The sequence below is a fragment of the Apus apus genome, chromosome 15 (assembly GCF_020740795.1).
Source record: "Apus apus isolate bApuApu2 chromosome 15, bApuApu2.pri.cur, whole genome shotgun sequence".
In the NCBI taxonomy this organism is placed as follows: Eukaryota; Metazoa; Chordata; class Aves; order Apodiformes; family Apodidae; genus Apus; species Apus apus.
The window spans coordinates 12,227,425-12,250,117 of NC_067296.1; the positions used below are offsets into that span (position 1 = coordinate 12,227,425).

General features: G+C 42.5%; 3 protein-coding genes across 3 annotated transcripts; 1 reads left to right on the forward strand and 2 right to left on the reverse strand.

Moving 5' to 3' along the window:
• Positions 1 to 194: 194 nt before the first annotated feature.
• On the reverse strand, positions 195 to 824 carry LOC127391114 (uncharacterized). Its single transcript, XM_051633414.1, has one exon. The coding sequence runs from the start codon at positions 822 to 824 to the stop codon at positions 195 to 197; it is 630 nt and encodes a 209-aa protein (XP_051489374.1).
• Positions 675 to 9,671, forward strand: MTG2 (mitochondrial ribosome associated GTPase 2). Its single transcript, XM_051633287.1, has 6 exons — positions 675 to 1,011; positions 2,434 to 2,581; positions 3,218 to 3,333; positions 3,956 to 4,174; positions 4,852 to 4,990; positions 5,369 to 9,671. The coding sequence occupies exons 1-6, from the start codon at positions 823 to 825 to the stop codon at positions 5,761 to 5,763; spliced, it is 1,206 nt and encodes a 401-aa protein (XP_051489247.1). The 5' UTR covers positions 675 to 822; the 3' UTR covers positions 5,764 to 9,671.
• Positions 9,672 to 19,015: 9,344 nt separating this feature from the next.
• On the reverse strand, positions 19,016 to 21,753 carry HRH3 (histamine receptor H3). The gene is made up of 3 exons (XM_051632963.1): positions 21,528 to 21,753; positions 21,004 to 21,170; positions 19,016 to 20,092 (listed from the first exon to the last, which is right to left on the reverse strand). Exons 1-3 carry the CDS (start codon positions 21,736 to 21,738, stop codon positions 19,214 to 19,216), a joined length of 1,257 nt encoding a protein of 418 aa, XP_051488923.1. The 5' UTR covers positions 21,739 to 21,753; the 3' UTR covers positions 19,016 to 19,213.
• Positions 21,754 to 22,693: the final 940 nt, after the last annotated feature.

A 22,693-nucleotide genomic window follows, 5' to 3' on the forward strand; every position in this document is an offset into this window, starting at 1 on the left:
AAGGGAGATTCTTTCGAGTTGCAGCTTCTCCCCTACTCCTCTGGTACACTTGATAGGTAATTATATATGACAAAAGCTTATCCCAGCTTTCAGATTATTTGATATGCAAAGCTCAGACGCTCTGGTTGTGTCTAATGAAGCGATCACCTCACGGCGCGGGAGGGAGGGCTGCTCAGGGGGCCGAGACCCCTCGGTCACTCACCCAGACCCGGGACCCCCGCCCAGAGCACCCGCACGGACGTTCCTGGAGCTGCCCCAGCCCGCTCCAGGCCGGCTGCGGGGACAGGGACTTCCAGCCACCCGAGTCTGGAAGCGGGATGACGCACTCCCGCGCCCCTCAGGGTCTGGATTCCGAGCCGGGCCTCCCAGGCTTCTCGCCGCCTTCCCGCTCCGTTCAGCCCCGTTTTTTTTTTTTCCATGGACTGCCTTACCCCGACTCGACGAGCTCCCCGCGGCGGGGCGAGGGGGCGAGGGGACGAGGGGGCGAGGGGACGAGGGGGCGAGGGGACGAGGGGGCGAGGGGACGAGGGGGCGAGGTGCCGGCGTGCGCGGGCAGCGCGGGCTGAGGCGGGAGCGAAACGGCGCCGAGCGCCGCTTCCCGCGCTTTCCCCGCAGCGGAGCCGCTGCGCATGCGCGCGGCGGGGCGGGACGCGGCTGCGCCGGGCGGGGCTGGCCCGGCGGGGCCGGGCTGGAGGCTCCGGGAGGCCGAGCCGTTCCGAGCCGGGAGGCTGTGCCGTGCCGGGAGGCTGTGCCGTGCCGGGAGGTCGTGCCGTGCCGGGAGGCTGTGCCGAGCCGAGCCGGGAGGCCGTGCCGCCCAGCGCCATGCTGCCGCGGTGCTGGGCCGTGCTGAGCCGCTGGCCCCCGTGGCGGCCGGCCCTCCTCCCCCTCAGCTCTGTGCAGCTGCCGGCGGGGGGCCCGTCGCTGCTGCTGCTGCCTTTCTCCACCGGCTGCGCGAGGTGCTCAAAGAACAGGCGGCTGAGGCAAAAAAGGGTGATTTCGGAAAGGAAGCTGGTAAGTGGCAGAGTAAATCAGCTGCTGGTGCGCAGCGCGGGGACCCTGCTGGGCGGTCGCTTCCCAGGCGCGCGTCAGGAAGCGGAGCTGTCCTGCTCCTCGCCCGTCCCTCCTCGCAGTGATCACATACCTGCCCTTACCGTGAGGAAATATTGTTCTAAAATCTGATGAGCTTTCTGTATAGCGAGGACATAAGTCTGCCGTGTGACGTTAGCGATGTTCAGGGGGCAAGTGTGTCTTCAGCCGCAGCAGCTCAGGGCTCGGAGCCTGCACAGCTTTAAAGCTAAAATACTGCTTCGTTTCTCACTGTTGTTGGAACTCGCAGGGCCCTGGAACTTTTTCTTCGTCTTCTTTTTCTAATTAACGTGTCTGTGGAAGATCTTCCTAACGATCAGTCACTTCCCAGTTAAAGCAATACTTTCCCGTCTCGCCGGGCGGTGGTGCCAAATGCTTTTCTAAAAGAGACTTTTAAAGCAGTCACTGGGCATAACTTTAATTGTCAAGCATTAGGGGTATTTATTTTTTTTCCAGTTGCTTATCTCGGTATCATAAGACCTTTTATCGCATAGCGTTTGGGCTGTTTAATTACAGTGACTCGTATTGCTCCTCCTTAGGAAGTCCTTTAGTACCTGACAGGTTTTGAATTTTACCACAATCAAGGTCAAGAGGTTTCTCTCTTCATCCCAATATGTAAATAAGTTCACCTGTCTATACCAATGTACTCTCTAATATTCTCCCTTCAGGATTTCAGCCCAGTTCTTGGAGATAGGTAGATACCATCAAACCTATTTTGCTGACAAAAAAGGTGAAGCAGTGCAGCATAAGTAGTGTGCTGTAAGACAAATACTAAGTTAATGTCAGAAATAGACCCAAGATCTGGATTTCTCTTCACTCTGTATTTTTTTTAGCACCTGAGCAACTTGTTTTGTCATATATGAAGATTTCCTCTGCTTATTCTGTTTGCAAAAGCCGTTCTATGCTTCATCTTTTATACTTTTCTTATTTGTTAGAAGATTGAAGTTTGTGTTAGTAACATCACATGGTACAGAAAGCATGAATCAGTATGAGAATATCCTTTCCACACATGCACTATGCCTTTTTTCCCCCCAAATTTCAGTTGGATTAAAAAGAAGTAAAAGATTTATGTATATAAATTAAAAAAAAAAATGTTAATGAGTAGGAACCTGGTTATTGAGTGATTTTTGGCTAATAGTGTGGTAGCTCTCTTGAGCACCTGTCAGCACGATATAACTGTATTAAAGGGATGCTTTTCCTGGTTTCAGTTCCTTTCATGTGAAGGAAAGTTCACATTAGGAAGTCACATTGAAGGAAGTTGCTTTAATTTTTTACAAGACCATCAGCCTGTGGGAAGATGGCTCTGATGAGCTGACTTAACAGGTACAAACCCCATCTCTCTTACAGACACGCTATTTTGTGGATCACCGGAGAGTGCGTGTGGTTGGAGGACGAGGAGGAGAAGGGGGTCATTCTTTTTATAGTGAACCTAGAAAAATATTTGGAGGTCCTGATGGTGGAAATGGAGGTGATGGGGGTCATGTCGTTTTGAAAGGTAAAACTCGCTACATCTGTTTTGTTTCATGTTATTTATTAACACTCCATACCCCTCAGAGAAACCAACCCTGCGACACAGTGCATGGTGGGAGCTGATAAATGTAAATATCAAAAATGCTAAAATGGTTGTTTCCATCATGGGTGTCTTTGCTTTTTAAGCTTTGTCCTGAGCTGTGTATCAGGGACATAATGACACGGACAGCCTTAGAAAGCATTTTCAAAATGAAGGTATTTTTGCAAACATTGTGGTGGCTTGTGCCTGACTATATTATGATAAGGCTGAGATCTGGTAAAATTTTGCTTTTTTGCATCTCTGAAGATGGATAAATGTGCTTCTGCAAGTACCCTGCTCCAAAAACTGCTAATCTAACATTAATTTTCCAGGTTATTTAGTAATGATTGATTTTGGAATGACCACATAATAAAGTGCATAGTTAATAAATTTAAGTAAAAACAGTTAAACTTAATTACAAATTACATTTATATTCGTTTTCCCTGGTATGTTATTGTTGAGACAGTAAATAGGATATGCATTCATGCAATATTCAAAAAGGAAAGACCAGTAAGAGGGTTGCTCTTCTGTACCTGTTCTACTAACATAATGTGTTTAAAATATGTATATTTTACTTTATAGCTGACCAGCAAATGAAATCACTTTCTTCAGTCCTCCCCTTCTATCAGGGTTTCCATGGAGAGAAAGGAGGAAGAAAAAACTGCTATGGAGCTAATGGTGCATGTTTATATGTTAAAGTAAGTAAATTAAGGTTGTGTGTTAGCTTTGTATTCTGTGTTTATCACACTGCTGATTTTCAAGCTGGGTGACCTTATTGTGAGAAAATCTCCTCTGCTTTTTTTCAGGGAGCCTTGTGTGCTGTCTCTGCTAGTTGGCACACAGATCAAGCTGCTTTAAATTGTTTGTAAAAAATTAAACTTTTTTGGAAGGTACATTTGGCCAAAAAGAATAGGATTCTGGTTTGCTTTACTTCTAGAGGTCATATGCCTGGTGCAACCAGAACACAGAACTTCTTAAATAGGAACAGACTTTTTTCTTTCATACTTTTTTTTTTCTTCAACATGCCAGTTTTGGTGCACACCTGCAGTATGTTTTTTAGCTCACTACTGTGCTGAGGCTTCTTTGCATGAAAGGAGAGAAAGAGGGTGATGGTACTGTTAACATTTCAATGAGGTGTAAACATCTCACAGTGCTGCTTGGGTCCAGAAAGTGAGTTTCATGAATTACACTTCTCTTTTTGAGAATGTGGAGGAATGATTTTCAACAAATCTGAAATCAGCTGTTAAAGGATCTGCTAAAGACAGCTCTGCTGCTGAGTTAGAGCCTCAGTGTAATGCTTGTATCTCTCTTCACTTACAGGTCCCTGTAGGTACATTGGTCAAGGAGGATGGGAAAGTTGTGGCTGACCTTACTCAACATGGTGAAGAGTATGTTGCAGCTTATGGAGGAGCTGGAGGGAAAGGCAATCGCTTTTTTCTTTCCAATGAAAACCGAGCTCCAATGTTATCCACTCCAGGAGAGCCAGGTCAGGAAAGGGTCCTTCATCTGGAACTTAAGACAACAGCTCATGCAGGGTTGGTGAGTGTCACTGTGGTTCTTCAACTTCCTTATCATTATAGGATGACTCTTGACTGACCAAAGAAATGCTTTTTGATAACATTTTCTCTTAGCCTTTTGGCTTGCTTGTTCAGAGATGAAACTTGATGCTTTTTTGCTCTTATTTGGTAGAAGGGTGTCCAAAGTGATTTGCAGATCTGTCACTCTCTTGCTACTTGATGTCATCCTGCTTTCACTAAAATCAGCACTATATATAGAAAAGCAAGGTGCAAGATTGATCAGTGATTAACAGAGTTGCTGATGATGTGCAGCAGCCTTTGTCTGCTGGTTCTGTAGATAAACAGTATGGAGAGTTCTTATAAATTAATTTCTGTTTTCTTGGTGGTTTTTTTTAAAGAAAATTTCTATAGTTCAAATCATCTTCTGTTTCATTCCAGTATTTCGCTTTTTACAGATACTAAGTTAAGGGGACCCTTCTGTGTTTGATCTGTTTAATTTTATGAGAAAATACACATATAAATAAAACAGAGTTTAGGAGAAACAAAAAAGGGACACCAGGATGTGTCAGAACCAAGTACACAAAGTTAATGTTGTTATATTGACACTGGAAGGTTCTTGCCACATCTGCAGCAGCTTAACAGTTTTTTTTAATCAGGATTAACATAGAACTGTGGCTTTAATGAGTGTTTGTATTCCAGGTGGGTTTTCCCAATGCTGGTAAATCATCGCTTTTGAGAGCCATCTCCAGGGCAAAGCCAGCAGTGGCTGCCTACCCATTCACAACCCTGAATCCCCACGTTGGCATTGTCCACTATCAAGACTATGAACAGGTAGCAGGTAAGAACTGGAGTTCCTTGTTTGGACCTTGATAGCAGTTTGTGTCACCTGGGTTATTCTTTGAAATGCTCCAGAAGTAAATTTGGCTGTTGTGTAGAATTTTTGCTAGTTCTAAAGAACTCAGTGCTGAAAGCCCCTTTCACATTCACTTATATGTGCCCTTAAAAACTAGGATCTGTATTCTGCCTCCACTGGAATAATCTAAACTTACGAGTTTTAGAAGATAATAGCAGCCAAACTTAACATAAGGTGTGCTTTAATAGCCATGCATCGAGATGTAACTCTGAAAGTACTTGCACTGGCCAGTAAAATACTGGGTTTAGGTTTTTTGGGTATTTGGATATGTTGGATTCACTGTGGTAATTTCTCTCATTGTAGTTGCTGACATTCCTGGCCTAATTAAAGGTGCTCATAAAAACAGGGGTCTCGGGATGGCCTTCCTAAGGCACATTGAACGCTGCCGCTTTCTCTTGTATGTGGTGGATCTCTCTGTGTCTCAGCCATGGACTCAGCTGCAAGACTTAAAATACGAACTGGAACAATATAAAAAAGGTTTGTCTGAGAGGCCTTGTGTTGTCATCGGGAATAAGATTGACCTTGCTGAGTCCCAGATCAATCTGCCACTTCTTAAAGAACAGACAGGTGACCGGGTGATTGCATTATCTGCGCTGACAGGAGACAACCTAGAGGAGCTGTTCTTGCATTTGAGAGAACTGTATGATGAGTATGTGAAGATGGAACAATCTCGAGGGCAAAGACCAGTCAAGTGGTAGAAACCAGAATTCCTGTGAACTGTATTGAAAGAGAGAAAAAAAAAATCATAATTTGTTTAGACTGTATCTGTGTGGTTTTGGTTTTCTTCATGGGTTGTTTTGGTTTTCTTATTGCAAGTGGCACGGCCTGTGGGTTTGTCCTGGACTGCTGCTGTTCACCTTCAATGTGTCTCAGGTGTTTTAGAACAGAAAACTGTAATCATGATGGCTGTTGAATTGGAAACCTGGATCTTGTTTGGCACTGGATAGAATTCTCCTCCTTCCAGAATTAACTATCTAGTATAAATTACTGCAATTCAGGATCTGCAGAAGGTGCTGGCTTGCTTTCTGAATTTGAGTGAAGTGACACTGCAATTTTCACTCATCAGAAATTCTAAGATAAAAATAAGGTGATACCATGTTTATCTGTTTTTTATACCATAACCACTTTCAGTCACCTTTAACTTTTCTCCAGTTTTATTTTGTTGTGGGTTTGTTTATTTTGTGTCAGAGGAGGCACAGCTGCTCAGTATTCTTAGGAAGGAGGAGCATGAAACAACTGCAGTTAATGACTGAAATTTCCTCATTAGTGTAAGTAATTAACTAGCCTTAGATGCTGGCCACAGCTAAGTAGCTGTCTAAACTAGCCAAAGAACAGTCATTTGAGACTCACTTCTGAGTTTTTCTGAAGTTTCCTTGATGCATCTCAAGCAAAATTCTGAGAAGCCATAGGCTTAGATATTCCAAATTTAAAAAGAAAAACAAACAGGTCTTTGTCTTTTTTAAACTGCATCATTTTGTGGACAGTTTTCTTACACTTTATTCTCTAGGAATTCAGTAATCTTCATTCAGAACCGTGAATCTTTGCCCTTTCCTCATCCTGAAAGACAAGCTACTTCTGTGTACTCTAGTTATATTCTGTTATTATCTTGATTGTGGAAAGTTTAAATTTATCAAAGCATATTATTAAGCTTTTTAATAAGGGACCCTGATAGATCTGTGGAATACACAAATACTTAAGTAGTCAAGAGAAACAATTGTTCTTGAGCCTTTACAAAGGTTTCTTGATTTTTAATTAGATGAATTTTGTCTTCCAAGCCAGCAGTCTGGAGTTACAGACTTTGCACATACTTTGTCACACCAATGAAGTACAAAGTAAACTCATTAGCACCATCATAAGATAGAAAAATGTGATATTGGTAAGCTTGGCTTTTTTTTTTTTTCTTCAGGTAATGCAATAGCTAAGCTTTAAGGACAGTTTGGTGCAGTATAGAACATTCACCTATCCCTTGTCTTTGGTTAATCTTTGTTAGCTTACAAATAAGGACTTCGTTATGTTTAACATTTTTCTGTTTTCTACTGGATGAGCAGTAGTGGGAATTCTTCAATGGGTTTACAAAAAATAGTGTAGCCTCCAACTGCTGCTTTTTGTACACCTGAGCGAAAGTGATAATTTTCTCTGCTTCCATCACTTTGCATATTTTGTTTTCATCTCTGATGCTTCTGAGTGGTGCATCCTTAAAAGACTGGTTTTCCTGGGTTCCATGAACAACGGCCTTTTTCCCCTGACTCCCTGTGGCTGAAAAGAGGCAGTCATGTTCTGTCTCTAAATTAAAGCTCAATTTAACACCCTCCTGCTGTGTCAGTGTTGGGATCAGCTCAGTGATAATGAATTACAACTAACTTTGCGTGTATAAGAAAGAAGGTGCATACTCCTTAAGAGCAGCAGATTTTTATTCTGCATAAGTGCAAGGTTGACTCAAATGCCTGAATTATTTAAGGAAAATATAGGCAAAAAGGGCAATTACCTCTCCTAAATTCACATCTGAGAATTTCTGCGTTCAGGTGTGGAAACTAATCTATGCATTATAAGCTGTGATATTGGCATAAATATGATCAGGAAAAAATGAAATCAGATCTGAAATCCCAAAGTTGTTCTTACGTTTTGTTTCATACTTGCGTCATCCCTGGGATTTACCAGACTGAATTAGGTAGAAGTTAATATTCAGTTCTGCCCTTCTGTTTGGTTTTGTGCAGCATTCTTTGGGCTTCTCCGTTGTACATGTTTTTCAGACACGTTTCATAAAACCAGGAAGGGATTATTAGAACACAAACGCTGGTGCAGCTTCTTTGCAGACTGTTTGATACCTACAAGTGCTTTGTGCTCTCTCTGACTGTATTTTAGTGTTTGCAGTCTCACAGGAGCTTTCACCCTTGCTTGTTAGTGCTTATGCAACCGCAGTTCTCACAGTATTTTGTGTACTGATGTGCAGAAGCACAGCGGGTTGCCAGATAGCTTAGCAGCATGTCCTATTGATCTTATAATTGGTTTCTTTGTTCTTAACATTTCAGCCACCTGTTCTGAGGTGACAATACCAAGTTCCTAACCACATGCTTACAGAGTTCAAAGAGGCTTTACTCCTTCATCTGTCGATGAAGAGTGCCAAAATGCTCCAGCTTTAGTGCTGGAACAATGCTTCTAGGAGCCTGAACTCACTGTAGCCAATATACATCTTTACCAACTGAAGTAACCTCATGCTCGAGGTCCCTGTGATAATCCGAAGGAGTGGCTGTGTACTGCTCAGCACCGTACTGGGATAACAGCTTGGGTCACATTTCTCCATAGTGCTCCTTCAGTTCTAGCACGAAGATCTCTTGCATCTCACTTTAGTTTTGAGGCACAGAACTGAGGAGTAACCTCTAGTTCTGCTGAAAATAAGGGATTTACAAAGGCAATTTGTTTTACATTTAGGAACAGAGAAAAAAAATCAGGTTAGGAGAGAAGAGCAATGAAATGTTTCAAAGAATTATATGCTATAGGATTTCTTCCCACTACTTATTTTTTGGCTGGACTTGTTTTGTTTTAGGTTTTGGAGGGGTTTTGTTGGCTTTTGTCTGCATGCCTTTCCTTTATTGGCTTTTGCTTGCCTCTGCTGAAGCCTTTGATGTTGTCCTTGATTTTCAAGTTGACAAGAGGAAAGAGATGGGAGATTTTATTTCTCATTCTGACAATAAGCCTAATTTTAATGTGAAGTCCAATCTATTTTATACTGCCTAGAGAAGCTCGAGCTATAATTTTGCTTAGCACTTTACAGTTCTAGTACTCATCTTTTAAATACAATTTTTTAGTACACAATTACAAGTGTATTTTAGTGCTAAGAGTGGGTTTTTTTATATTATTTTGCAATCTTCCCCCCCCTTCATATCCCTTGGAAAGCATAGATGGCATCAACTGAACAGAAAAACAAGCCAAAATGTTAATGTAATAACAAGCATTAAAATGGGCCACATTTATTTAACATAATGAGAACTCACTGTAGTACATTAAATAGAATATTGAATCAGTGCATTTAAGCATGGTATATGTTGCAGTCTGCTTTACTTACATGATTTTGTTAACCACTCTTTTTTGGTATTTCATAATATTTTTAAAGATGAATCAGAGTGTGCGTGCAGTGAGTTGGACTGACAGCAATAAAAATGAGACCCTTGCTGAACGTGGTGGTTCTGCTGTGCTGCAGCACCATGCTGGGAGGAGAGCAAGGCCTGCCACCAGCCTGCTTCCAGCACTGCAGAGACCCCTGCTCAGGGGCTCAGCGAGGGGAAGCAATAAGGTCTGCCTGTATTCATTCTGATTTGATGCGTAGAGTTGTGATACAAAGTGGTAGTAGATCACCAGTTGCTCAAACATGATGACAAGTGAAGGCTGCCACAAGTGTTCCATCTTGGTTTCTTTTTCCATTGCAAGGAACTGCAACTGTTCTGGACTTGATCATCTTAAAGGTCTTTTCTAGCCTTGGTGATTCTGTAACTCTATGAAAATATATTTTGCTGTTGTATGTGTATTTATTAAGCCTCTTGATAATTATTTATATTTTAAATAAATTTGTGGTAATGACTAGGTGCTCTGACTTGAACACATTTGAAAACGTGTAGCCTGTTGTATTTAAATACTGTTTCAAATCAGAGAATTACTGGAATGGCTGTGGACCAGAGATGCTGTGGCTGGTAGAGTGGGACCTTGCCCTAGTTTGCACCTGTTTGTACAAGCTACAGGATATAGAACACCAATCTTGGCTTCAGTGTTTCCACAGGCTATCGCTAACTGGGCTTACTGGCTGACACCTGTAATGTAAAGTTAATGTTGGGACCAGAGGTTAGGTATGTTGCAGGTGTGCAACTTAATGAGTTATTAATTGAATGGCTGGTGGAACATGAATAGGGAGCAGAAGGGCTGCTGGAATGCTAATGTGGTGCTTGAACTGTTAACTCTGCAATGGAAACTAAAAGACAATGACTATGCTTTGGCTTAGTTTTTCTATGAAAATCATTGTTGTGTAAAAACGGATTTTTACTAGTAGCAAGATTACCTTTACCTTGGGAGCTCTTATTTTTGGCAGTGCCAAGCCCATCATCTGGAAGGTTGTTGTCTTGCATACAAGTTGAGAGAGATGAGGCTTTTTGGGGGAGGCAGTACAGTGTGTGTAGGGACAATAGGTAGTTTGGAGCTCAGCATCTCTTCAATAGGTTTACAGCCCTATCATTCCTGTGAAAGTTAAATTCTGGTTTTGGATCACTTCTGTTAATAATGAAGTTCATCACCATGATGAAAATGGATGTGATACTAATTTAAACTTCATCCAGGTACTGATGTGTCCTGGCCTTTAAAGAACAGCTTTTTTTCTTCTGTTTGTCTTCCATATGCATTTTCCAGTGCTGTTCCCCATTAACAGCTTTCCCCATCTTGTTAAGTAGGGATTAATTGCACCTGCACTACAGAGACCTGAAAAGACTGAAGTTACTAATATTTGGGGGTGGGGTTATATATGTGTGCCTGTAATGACAAGGGATGATTTTGCAACTCTTGATAATAGAACAAAGCTTCCTTCAGGCTGCACTCTTGGTTTTTCTGTATGAAGTTCTGAAATTTATTATGTGGTATGTGCCCATTTTTCAGAGACATAAAACGTGGCTGATAGGACAAAGGCAGAGAGATTTTTATCAACCTTGTTTTAATATTGAGATTGTGTTTGTCCTTCATTTTCCCACTGAGAGCAATTTCTCATCTCTCCTGATTGAAACAGAATTGTCCAAGGAGGCATGAACAGCTTCTGGTTTCTTATCCACAGGAGTTTAGTTTTTCTCTCTGCCATTACCGGTGTGAAATACTGCTTTGACTCCTGGGGGTGAGCATTCCTTGGTTAGGCTCCCTTCTTTGCTTAATGCTATACTGTTATGTCACCAGGTGGGAAGTGTTTGTGTATTACAGATGTATTTCTGGAATGATGGCTGAAAACAAAGGACTAGCTGTACTACTAAACCATATAATTATGGTCTAATAACGAACTCATGTCTGCATGCTCAATATCAGTAAGAGGTAATGGGCATGGCTGGCTACTTTGTTACAATTCATTTTATTCTGCTAACATGCCATTAATTTTAATTGGAGTCACTCTGGCATAATGCAGTGGTGATCCAGGCCCAGGTTGCTGGAGTGTTTTTAACCTGAATGCAGCATTAGAGTATACTCAAATGCTGTTATTTTATGTCATGGTTATTGGGTAAAATAAAATACAAAACATGAAGAGCCTTTTTTCACATGTGCTGAAAAAGTTTTATACAGACTAAATCACTTTTTAAAATGCATGCTTTAGAAGTGCACTTAGATCCAGACTTACTAGCATTGATTGAAAAGCAGGACTGAAAACTGCAGAACAGATTCTCTTGTTATTCAAATCTTCAGTGGGAGCCTTTTTGTCTTTGTATCTGGAGAAATCAATAGTCAATTAATGTGCAGATAAGAGTTAATATTTTAGAAGACAGATAGGAGTTTGGATTGGTTTTAGCATATGGAAAAGCTCATAGTTTTAATATTTTTTTTTCATTGAATCTTGACATTTGGTTCCTCAGTGCTTAATTACCATCGAGTTGGGAACATCACTATTTTCCGAAGATCCGTGAATCCCCATCCAGTGCTTCCTTTGTACACACACTAATCAACCATTGATGGAAGTTAGCTATCCACTGTCTAAATCTAAATAAATCAATCTTTTGCTAAAAGTGGAAAATGCTTATGAAGAACACTACTTGTACGAGGCAATTCAGTTGCTAAAAAAATGGTTGTCAAGAAGACATCTGTGATATTACAGATGAAGTATCTATATTTTGATTATCTTATTCATGAAATCATACTGGTTTGTTGCTATTCATTTCCTGTTGTTTTCCTCTGATACAAATCAGCAAGATGAGTTTGGGCAGCTAGTTTGCTTTGTCCAGACACGACATGCATTTATCACATTTAAAAAGTACCCTGGTAAAAGGTCACCATATTAAATCGACATATTTTTTTACTGCCTTATTGTAGAAAATGTTTATTTTCTTCATTTACCCACCCCCATACCAGACATGTAATGGAAGTTTAGAACCATACTTCAACAATGATTGGGACATATTTTTTTATCTGCCTTATTGCAGAAAATGTTTATTTTCTTCATTTACCCACCCCCATACCAGACATGTAATGGAAGTTTAACAATGATTGGAACAGATAGCTCCATCTGGAAAAACAGAACCTGGTAACATTAGTAAGTTCAGTACCAGAAGTTGTGGTTTTGAAGATTGCCCATCTATGTGATGGGTTCAGTCCCGTGCTTGCTGAGCAAGGTCATTATGGCCCCTGTAACTATAGGTGTAAAAAATTTATTTTATTTTGGTAAGTTAACTCATCTCTGTTTCTACATGAGCTGAAATTTTATATCTTCATTAACTGATTTATCACCACTAGGAAAATTGTTTTGAGGGATGAAATGGTCATGTGCTTTACATCATAGCTTTTTGTTTGGTTTTATTTTTTTAGTATTACAATACCTTATATTTGAGAGTGATTTATTAGCCTTCTTTCACTACTAGAAACTGAATCCCAGGAGGCTGAGGTCCAAATCAAGCCAGGCTGGGAAAAGCCTACGTCCTACTGAATTTTAGAAATTTTGAATTTAAATATCTGTCTGGATTTGGACCCCCGTGACTTGCAGAGTCACCTAGGAAACCTGGAAAAAATTGAGTGTAGTGCTAGTCCTGTGGCACTGCTGGTTTTATTCTAGAGCCTTGTGCAAGCTAACTGTACGTCCTGTTTGCATTTGTACTGCACCTCAAAGTGTGCAGGGACGCACAGAAACAACTCACTGCAGAGCTGCCCCGTTCAGCATGCTGCTTCACACCTGCCCTATCCAGAAGTCTTCAGTATCATTTCTACCCTTTCTTGGTCCTGAAATTTGGTTTAGTGCTTAGGAGCTTTATGTGAGCTGACTCAAGGGGTCTTCTATTTTTTTACAGGTGTTCACCTTTTTTTTTCCTTTTTTTTTTTTTTTTCAGAAATAAAACTTAATCTGTGGATGAATAACAAAAATTGCCATGTGAAATATGTACAGTTTATCAATGGGTGCTGATATTTAATGTAAATTATCACTAATTAAATGTTCTAAAGGTAGTGGTTTTTAATGCTTATTAAAGTGGCTTATGAAAATAATCAACACAGAACAGTTCTAGAATTGTATATTAAGACCAAATTAAGTTAGTGCTATGGAAGTTAATTTCTTAATGTGTTTAGTCTGGAACAAGACCAATGATAGATTTAACTTAACTCATTAAGGTCACTTGATGAGTGAGTGCACAGTTGGAAATTTGCTTTAAGTGAATATTCAAGCTAAAAAATAGCTATATTCCCACTTTCATGCTAGGAAGGCCTGAGTGCTTATGTATTAATGGAGAAAACAGTTGCAGAGAGTAATGAATGTAATTGAATGAAGAAGGAACTTGCTCAGATTTTCTCAGAAAATATTTTATGCTTGTTCGTGGCTTTGGTAGTTAATATGTCCCTTTTTCTAAGGCAGTTTGGTAGATCCTGTTGGCACACAAATACCTCTGCAGATTGTTGTACAGGTTGCATTTAGGGTAACTAAAGTTCAGTGAGTTTGTGTTGCTTTGATGTGGGCAGTTCTTCTGTTATTACCTGCTGATTTGGTCATTTGTCATGGCACAGTTGGGAGTGATTAATATTGTTTAGAAATTTTTCTGTTTACAAATTTTGATTGCAAAGTAGTCTACTAAAGTGATGGTACTCAGTGAATTAATTGCAGGGTGAAAACATAATTATTAAGAGGAGTTGTTCATAATGTCCTTAAATAGTTTATTTTCAAGTTCTTAGTCTTCTGTTCGGCATGTCATTTGGGGCAGCCTCTCAAGAGGTAAATGGAAGAAGGCTGAGTTTCTAGTCTTTCACAGGAAACTACTATAAAACTTGTCTTCTCAGAAGCAGTTTTTGAGATGGTCACTTTGTAACAGTGAACAGGAATGAGTGGGATTTTTGAGAGGGAATTTCTAAGGGATTTCAGCTCTTTATCTTTCTGAAATAGATTAATTGTTCTTTGCACAAGTTCTTCCCAGGGGGAACTTCAGAAAGGATATGTTGGACATTTTGATCCTCTCCTGAGGTTTTCATTTACCTTGTTGCTGTACACCTGCAATGCCAGTCATCTATGCTTGTTTGACTTCAGTCTTTCCCTTGCTCTACTATTAGCTAAGTGTCAGCATTCTTCTCTCTATATAGTTCTGTAACATGCTTTGTGACTTTTGATTAAAAGTTATTAGCAGCAATAGCAAAGGAACTTCTTTGTTACTTTTATGAAAGCTCTTGAATAATAGCTAAATTCCTGGTTCTCAGAGTGCTTACCATAGACTTCATGCAAGAATTATACGTACTATTTTATTCCTTTACATTTTGAATAGAATTGCTGTGGTTTGTCAATCTGTCATGAATTCATGTGCACTGCAGGGTGTGAGTGCAACCTCATGTTCAAGGAATTATATATGCAGCCCCCATTATTGTTTGTTGTTCTATAAACAGCCTCTAAAGACTAATGCTGTGTGTGAGCTGTTAGTTAACGGCTAAAAAACTCGGCCAGAACTGTCATTGCCCTCCTCACAGGAGCTTGTTGTTTGTCAATGTTCAGAGATCTCTTGAATGAGATTATTGACTACTTTGCAATCAGTTTTCCTTCGGCGTTAATTGCACCACTAGATCCTAGGAAACTGTGTTAAAAAACATTCAAAAGTCAGCGTGGCATCACAGTTGCATTTTTGATGCCTACATTAGGGGTGCAGTCTGCTCAATTTTTGTCATGAATTGTGCATTTCTGTGCACAGGAGGGATAATTGTGATGTTTGTAAAAATGTGCTCCAGAACTACCGACCTTCACACCCTTTTCCTTGCCATCTCTAATATGTAATAATTGTATGTTATGGCAGGAGATCCTGGCAATTGTCAGGTATTTGATGTGTAAGAAAAGCCTTTACAACACAACTAGAAGTCCCACTTAGTGCATCTGAGTAATTTAAAAGATTGTTTCAGGTTGCAGAGTTTTACAAATGGGAAAATAATAGTCTTGTTCTTCCCCCAGAAAGGTGCTCTACCTATAATGTTTGGTAATTGGATTAAATATTAGTTCCCTTTTGTACCCGGTCTGTGCAAGCAGCTTGTAAATTATGGAATAAAAATGTGGAGGTTGTAAATACCTAGTAGTAACAACTGCTTATGCATCCTGGAGTATAGCTATAGAAATGGTGCTGATTTAATGACTCGTCAGCTTTCCTGAGCTCTCAAGAGGTTTAGAGGCTGATTTGGGTTTTCTTGTCCTTGAGGTGTGTACAAGCCTTCCTCTGCCAGGTAGCAGTTAGAGTTTTTGAAGTGAATTCCGATGATAGTTTATTATCTTAATAAAATGACGGTACCAGGTTATAATACCTTTCACACTGCAGAATTCCTGGTTGCTTTTCTAAACCAAATAATTCCTTAATCCTGCAGGTAGTGGCAGAAAACATGTTGTGCAATGGTAAGGAGAAAAGGAGATTTAAGTCAAGGTTTATGGAACACAGAAGTGCTCTGTTTCCTACTATCCACCATCCGTCCATGAAGTCTTGCATGAAAGACTAGCTTTGTGCTATTAGAAATTGAGAGCACTTTTCTCTTTTGTGGCATTCACCCAGGGTGGCTCCTGAAGCTGTTTTATTGTTGCCTGCAATTCTCACATCAGAGTAAAGATAATACTCCTTATTGTGTTCCATGTATTGCAGAATAAGTCCTGTAGAGTGGAGGAGGTCTATTTCAAGACCAGGTCTATACTGCAAAGTTGTGTTTGTATCAGTGCATGGCAGCTGGGGTTATGAAAAATTAATCCTCCCTCACAGAAATCATGTTGTTAAACTGATTTCTAGCAAGGATACTCACCTGCTGTCTCTACATCCTAGTTCTGCTATGGAAATGAATGTTCATTTACAAACACAGAAGAAAAAGCATTAGCATTCTTTAGAATCAAAATATAATCACATCATCTTGATTTCAAAGCCCATCCCACTTGGCAAATCTCATTAATTATCCCAGACAGGTGTTTTTCAACAAAAGCTCCTTGCGTTTTCCCTTCTTCTCTAGCCTCCTTCTTGAACTAATGAAGCTTCAGTGATGTCTGTGGAACAATGGAGCAATTCCAGTAACTGCAGATTGGAGAGAAGAAATAAGAAACAGTAATTGAGGAGGGGTATTGAGAAGATGTGGTGGGAGCAAAGTTCCTCTGTGTAAAGAGACTTTTCATTATTGGTGATTAGGGAGGAAGCACTACAGAGCTAAAAATAAAGTAGCTGTGCTGAAAAGTGTCTGTGAAAGGTCCACAGACCTGGCTGTGGTGGCCTTTACATCCTTGAATTGATGGAGTCTAGGTTTGTAGTAAGAGAAGAGAACTGGCATGACCTCTGCACAGGTGTCACTTAGCCCCTTGCTTTAAAAAGGTCCTGGGTACAATTTACAGCTGCATGAACATTGTTTACTAACTCTCCGTGCATAAATTGGATACCTCTCTCTGGAAGTAACTGGTTTTTGTTTTCTATGTGGAAATCTATGTGCTTCCACAAATATTTGATGTGTAGTCATAATTACAGCAAGTCATCCATGCTCTTTGAAAGCAGGTCATGCCTCCTCAGTTTGTGTCTAGACAATAGGAATGGGGTGGTTTTTTTTAACAGATACAGTAGCAAAACATCTGTATAGGTGTCTTGGTAGGCTAATTGACAAGAAGGCCTGCCTTGTCTAATGGTAATGTGTTTTCACAGTTCAACTTTGGTTATGCCCAGAAGCTCCCTGGTCCTTGCCTTGTCCAAATGCTTATAGGTGTTTATATTCGGAACATGAAAAACTGGCAGAATTCAAATACTCTTTTAAGCATATTTGATTTGTTTATCAGCTACTCTGAAACTTCAAACCAGCTCATAACATTTTCAATATGAAACCTAGGCTCAAGTCCAGGCATAAGTAGTTATGTTTCTTTTTTATCTGGCAAGGCAAGAGCTCTTACTTCAGCAAGGAATACAAGCATCTTCCCTGCAAAATCCATCAGTGAATACAATTACTTTCAGCTAAATTAAGGTAATCCTGCCCATATGGAGGTCAGAGACCATTAAAATACTGTGCAAAAGGCTCATAGTGAAATATGTCCATTTCTTCACTAATTTGAAAACTCAGAGAAAAGTACCATTAGGATTTTAAAATATGCAGAAATATTTTGGGATATCCCACCAATGGGATTCTTAAGAAAGAATTGATACCCTCTCAGTACATGTTCAGTGTGCTGTCAGGAACCTGCTAATCAGAGGTAAGAGAAACTCATTTTTCAGGAGCTGTTCTTTTGCAAAATTTGTAGGCTTTAGCTGTCTCCCTAGACAGATCCACAGATGTTTTGCTTTCAGTTGGATTTTGTAATTTCTAGCAACACCCTGTTTACCATAAAATATTTGGCAAGCTTCATACAAAAATACTTTATTGGGGTTTTCAGAAGGTAACAAACACAAGGAAAGGTACAGGCAGGCCCAACAGTACAGAGTGACTCAGTACATTTACTTCAAAGGATACATTTAGCCCATATATAATGGTCTGAACGTGTCACAAGACTGAAGTTTATCATATACACAAAATAAGACATAATTGAAAACCTGACTTCAGGTGACAGTACTGATCTACTCGACAAGTGTCACTGGAAAGAAGTTGCGTAGCATTTTCTTTTATTCCTAGCAGCAGCCAAAAAGCAGTTTGTTTACAACAGCAGGTGTAATTGGCAATCACAACATCATAAGCTTTTGGGTACTACTTTACAGCAATTGGGTTTCTATTTGCAAATGTAGTTTTCAGACTTAAGACCTGGAGCTTCCCAGTACAATACTGTCAGATGTGTTTGCCATTGCAACTAATTACATATTTCTATGACTGTGTCACTGGGCAGTGCCAACAGAGGTGGGCAGTTGGAGTCTTTAAGGTCATGCTGCCTCTGTTCCCAAAGAGGCTGCAGAATAAATGGTGAAGCATGATATGGGAAGCAGGGATAAAATGCCCAAGATTTTGTCAATACTGAGGCTAGAACTCTGGTCTCTGGTGTTCTATCAGTGGTTTTAGTTGACTGTTTTAAAAAAATTACAAAATTAAAAAAATAATAAAAATTCTTACGTGGCCTGGATCAGCTCAACCCGGGTCTCAATTCAATTTATGTATTTTAAAAGGAAGCATGCAAGACTCCTGGAACTTTTGAAAATTAAGAGGTCTAAAATGAACTTAGAAAAAAAAAAAAGGAACATAAGATTCACTTATCTCAGTGCTTGTTCCTGCTGCACAGCTCTGGGCAGGAGGGGAGTGCTTCCCTGTGCTGTGGGAGCACTGGTTGGTGTGTGGCTGGATGCAAAGGAAATCAGACCAGGTTTGAAGCAGGAATCGGGGAATGTCAACAGGGTGTTTCAGGATGCTCAGCACCTCTGCGTCTGGCTGTAAACTTCTTAGGGTAGAGATTTGTCCCTTTTTGGGGAGGGGAAGGGACATCTATTGCACCACATGCATCAGGGATCTAAATTATGGCTGTAGCTGCTGTAGCAATAATGATAAATGAAGTGTTTTCCTTCTGAGGTTCGTTCTCATCTTTCCATATCATCACATACATGTAATATCTTATGTGTAAGAAAAAATGCTCCCATTTACAGGAAAAAAAAATCAGATCTGCAAAGAGGTAAAGTGTAGTTTAGTCCAGTAGTTTTGAATGTTAGATATTGATTTTTATTAGCTTTTATTTTTCAGGTTTTGTTTTTCTTTACTTAAAATGCTGGTGCCACTCTGGCTAAGTAGGTGGCAGCAGAGCTCTTTTATGGTACCTGCAAGTGGAGGACAGAAATGTCACTGCCTGTAGTTAATGCCAAAAAACCCTTACCCTTCTGTGTGATTTGGATTTTGTTGTTGATGGGACTAGAATAAATTAATAGTGGTCTCAGTGCTGCCTTCCTCACGTGTCCCAGACCAGGTCCTTCCAAGGAAGCAAGCTACAGTACTTTTCTGTAACACGTGTTATCAAACCAAGGCTCTTATCCTCTGCACCCAGGGCTGGCTTCACTTCTAGCAGTTCTGAAGGGGATCGTGAGGTTGAACCTTTAGCTTCTTGGGACAGAGGAGTTTAATAAAAGCTCTTCTGAAGCTGTAGTGGCAGAGAGGATAGAGAATAGGGTTGACAGCTGAGTTGATCCACAGCAGCCAAAAAGAAGTCTCGTACCAGTAGTCGGAGATGCATTGGCCATGGCAGCCAGCACGGATAATCATCAGGAGAGTGTATGGTGCCCAGCAAATCCCAAAGATGCCCACGATGATTGCCAGCGATTTAGCCACTTTCTTGTCTCTAGAGAGCCTGAAGCGTTGAGTCATGCTCTGGGACACGATCTTCATCCGTTTCTCTAAGGACACAGTGGATACTGAATTTTTACATCTCTTTTTATTGTAACACTTGGGTTTCCCAGAGCTCTCAGAGCTTGTTAGCAGCAGGTTTTTGGCACCCTGGCTGGCAATGGAGGCTGCTGCTTGAGCTTTGCTCTGGGAGAGGTCAAGAGTTTCAGCTGACTCCTTCTGCTCCCACTTACAGCATTTTGAAGAAAGCTTTGCCTCTGGGCTCATTTCCATCTCTTCAGTGAAGGACTGGTGGTGCACTTCATGAAAAATATCCAGGCGTATTTTGGTACGTTTCTGTATGTTCAGGTAAATGCTCAAGTTGAAAAACATTACACTGATGAAAGGTGTGAAAAACTCCAGCGTAGAGGCTGTCATGAGAAAGTACCAGTTGTAGAAAAATTCAGCGTAGCATTCCCCAGTGGGTATGATACTCTGGCCTGATACATACTCCCAGCTGATAATGGCAGGTCCGTAAAGCAGGAATGCTAATACCCAAACCATCACCATCTTCAGCACTGCTTGCTTGGTGTTGCCTTGCTGGGCTCTGTAGGCAACCTGCAATGGGGAAATCTTAGGTATGGTCACACACCCCAATGGGTTGAGGCGCTTCACAAATGAGCAGTTAGTGTTCCAGGTAGAGTTGCTAGGCAATATCCCAGCAGTCTAACAAATTCATATGCCATAGCCAACAGAAGCAATTGCTAGATAAATCACACTCCTGCAGAGAAGACTTAGAACCCTCTTCCTGCTACTCTGAAATCAGACATAGCATCTGCTTCGTGGAAATGTACTGGCTTGGTTGGGGCTGGGCAGGCTGCTGCACCCCACCACTTGGCTGAGTTGTCCCCAGCTCCTCTGCAACTCCCCAGGAGAGGCAAGGCTCAAACTCCCAGGCTAGTCAAGGCATCAGCTTCTGGCTCTTTTTGAACCTTGTTAATCCAAGTTCTATTTGGAGTCAGGGAACAAGCAAATGGTGATGGAGCTAATCTGCCTACGAATGGCTCATTACCCCCTTCGAAAGGGTGAGCGTTTTCATGTTGCCAGTACCCAGACACCTCAGGGCAGTGCCCTGCCCAAGTTGGTACTGCAATCTACTGCCTCGGTAGCCAGGGAGAAGCTGGGAGTCCGACTGCAATCTGCCTTTTTGTCCTGGAGATAATAAGCCCCTTCAAGTTAGTGATAGGTTTGCTTACCTCACCGACTCACTTGAACGCTGCTTTCCTGTCGTCTGGGAAGGGAACACCTGCACAATGGGGTCTGACCCTTAAATGATTTAATTATGCCAGAAATACTAATCTGAAACCTCAGCTGAATTGTGTATTTGTGGGTAATTATTGCTTTCCATCGCCAAGCTGAAAGATTGATATTTTCTGGAGGATTCAAAGAGCTTTTAATTACTGCAGAGAATCTGAAGACTAAAACAGGAGGAGAGTTATCCCTCTCTCAGCTGCCATGACAGGACTCACCGCTCTTGTCACTGAGAGGAATCTGTCATAGCTAATTAGTACGATGTTGAAGACCGAAGAGGTGCAGAGCAGGTAATCAACTACCAGCCAGAGTTTGCAGAGGCTTCTCCCGAAGATCCATCTCCCCGTCAGCACATAGGGCACGTACAAGGGAATGCAGAAGGCCCCTGTAACCAGAGGGGGCCGTTGGCACCGGGACGGGGGTCTGCACGGCGGCTGCCCCCGAGGGAGCCGCAGGCACCGGGCCGGGATCGTCCCCCGCCTCGCAAGAGCCCCGCGCCCGTCCGTGAGCGCCGCTCGGCCGGGGCAGCAGCCGCGGGGAAGGGACCCGGGGCTGCGGGAGGCTGCCGGGGGCCAGGAGCGGGGCACAGCCGGAGGGGACCCGGAGGTGCGAGAGGAGAGAGCCCGGAGCAGGCGGCAGCCCGGTCGCCCCTGCCCGCCCCGCCGCGAAGTTTCTGCCGGGCCGGGCAGCGACTCGGCGGGCGCGGAGACGCCGGGATGGGGACGGGAAGGCGGCACTTTACCTACTAGGAAATCCGAGATGGCCAGGTTGAGGAAGAAGAAGTTGTTCTGGGTGCGCAGGCTGGAGTCCGCCACGAAGGCCAGCATCACCAGCGCGTTGCCGGCCACGGTGACGGCGATCAGCAGGGCCATCAGCGCGCCCAGCGCGGCCGTGCCGGCGGCGGCGAAGCGCCCGGCGCTGGCGGAGCCGTTCAGCGCCCCGCCGCTCTCCATGGCCCCGCCGCTCCGCGCTGCCGCCGCGGGGCTGCCCCTCCCCGCCCCGCCTCCCGCCCCTCGGGGCGCCGCAGCCCCGCGCTGCCCTGGGGCTGGCGCTCCAGCCCCTCTGCGTTCCCCCGGAGCAAGCCTGCATCCCTCTAGAGCATTCCTACATTCCCGCTTTCCCTTTCAACCCACGAGCGTCCCTTCATCGCCCCAGAGCATCCTTACATTCCTCCTTTCTTCACAATCCCGGAGCATCCCCACATTACCTCTGAGCATCCTTACGTTCCTCCTTCCCTCTCAACTAAGGAGCATCATTGCATTGCTCCCAGAGCATCCCTACATTCCTTCCCTCTCCATCTGGAAGCATCCTTGAATCCTCCCAGAGAGTCCTTGCATTCCCCATGGGAACATCACTGCATCTCCCCTGAGCATCCCCTCAAGATAAAGGCCATGGGGACTACTTATGGTTCCTACCTCGATGGAGAGGAGTGGAGGTCAAGGCTTAGCTTGTCTTTTAATCAGAGGTCAGTCAGGAATGATCTCCAGGTATGTGAAGGAAAGTGGAGGACCATGCTTCTCGCTAGCAGCAGGAGGAAGAGGTGAAGTTGCTCTTTACCATGTGGCCACTTGGTCTGCAAACCAAAGAGTCCTTGCTCACGGTCCCCAGCTACAGGGGGATGATTGATGCTCTCTCCTCCTTTCAATTGCTGGGCACTTCATTGCTAAATAGGATAACTTTTGTTTGAATACTTTCTTTGGTTGGTGATACTGCAGGATGAAGTTACCTACAACTGTAAAACTCCAGTGTGCAGTGCCTGCTCCAGACTGCAGGAGTGGAAATGTCCTCAGGGGTGTCTTGTCACCAGTATAGGATCAGCTCACCACAATCACCACAACTAGAGAATGGCATGGAGACATGCAGGCCAGCGGCACTGGAAGTCAGAGAGGGATTTTGACTGGAGACCCT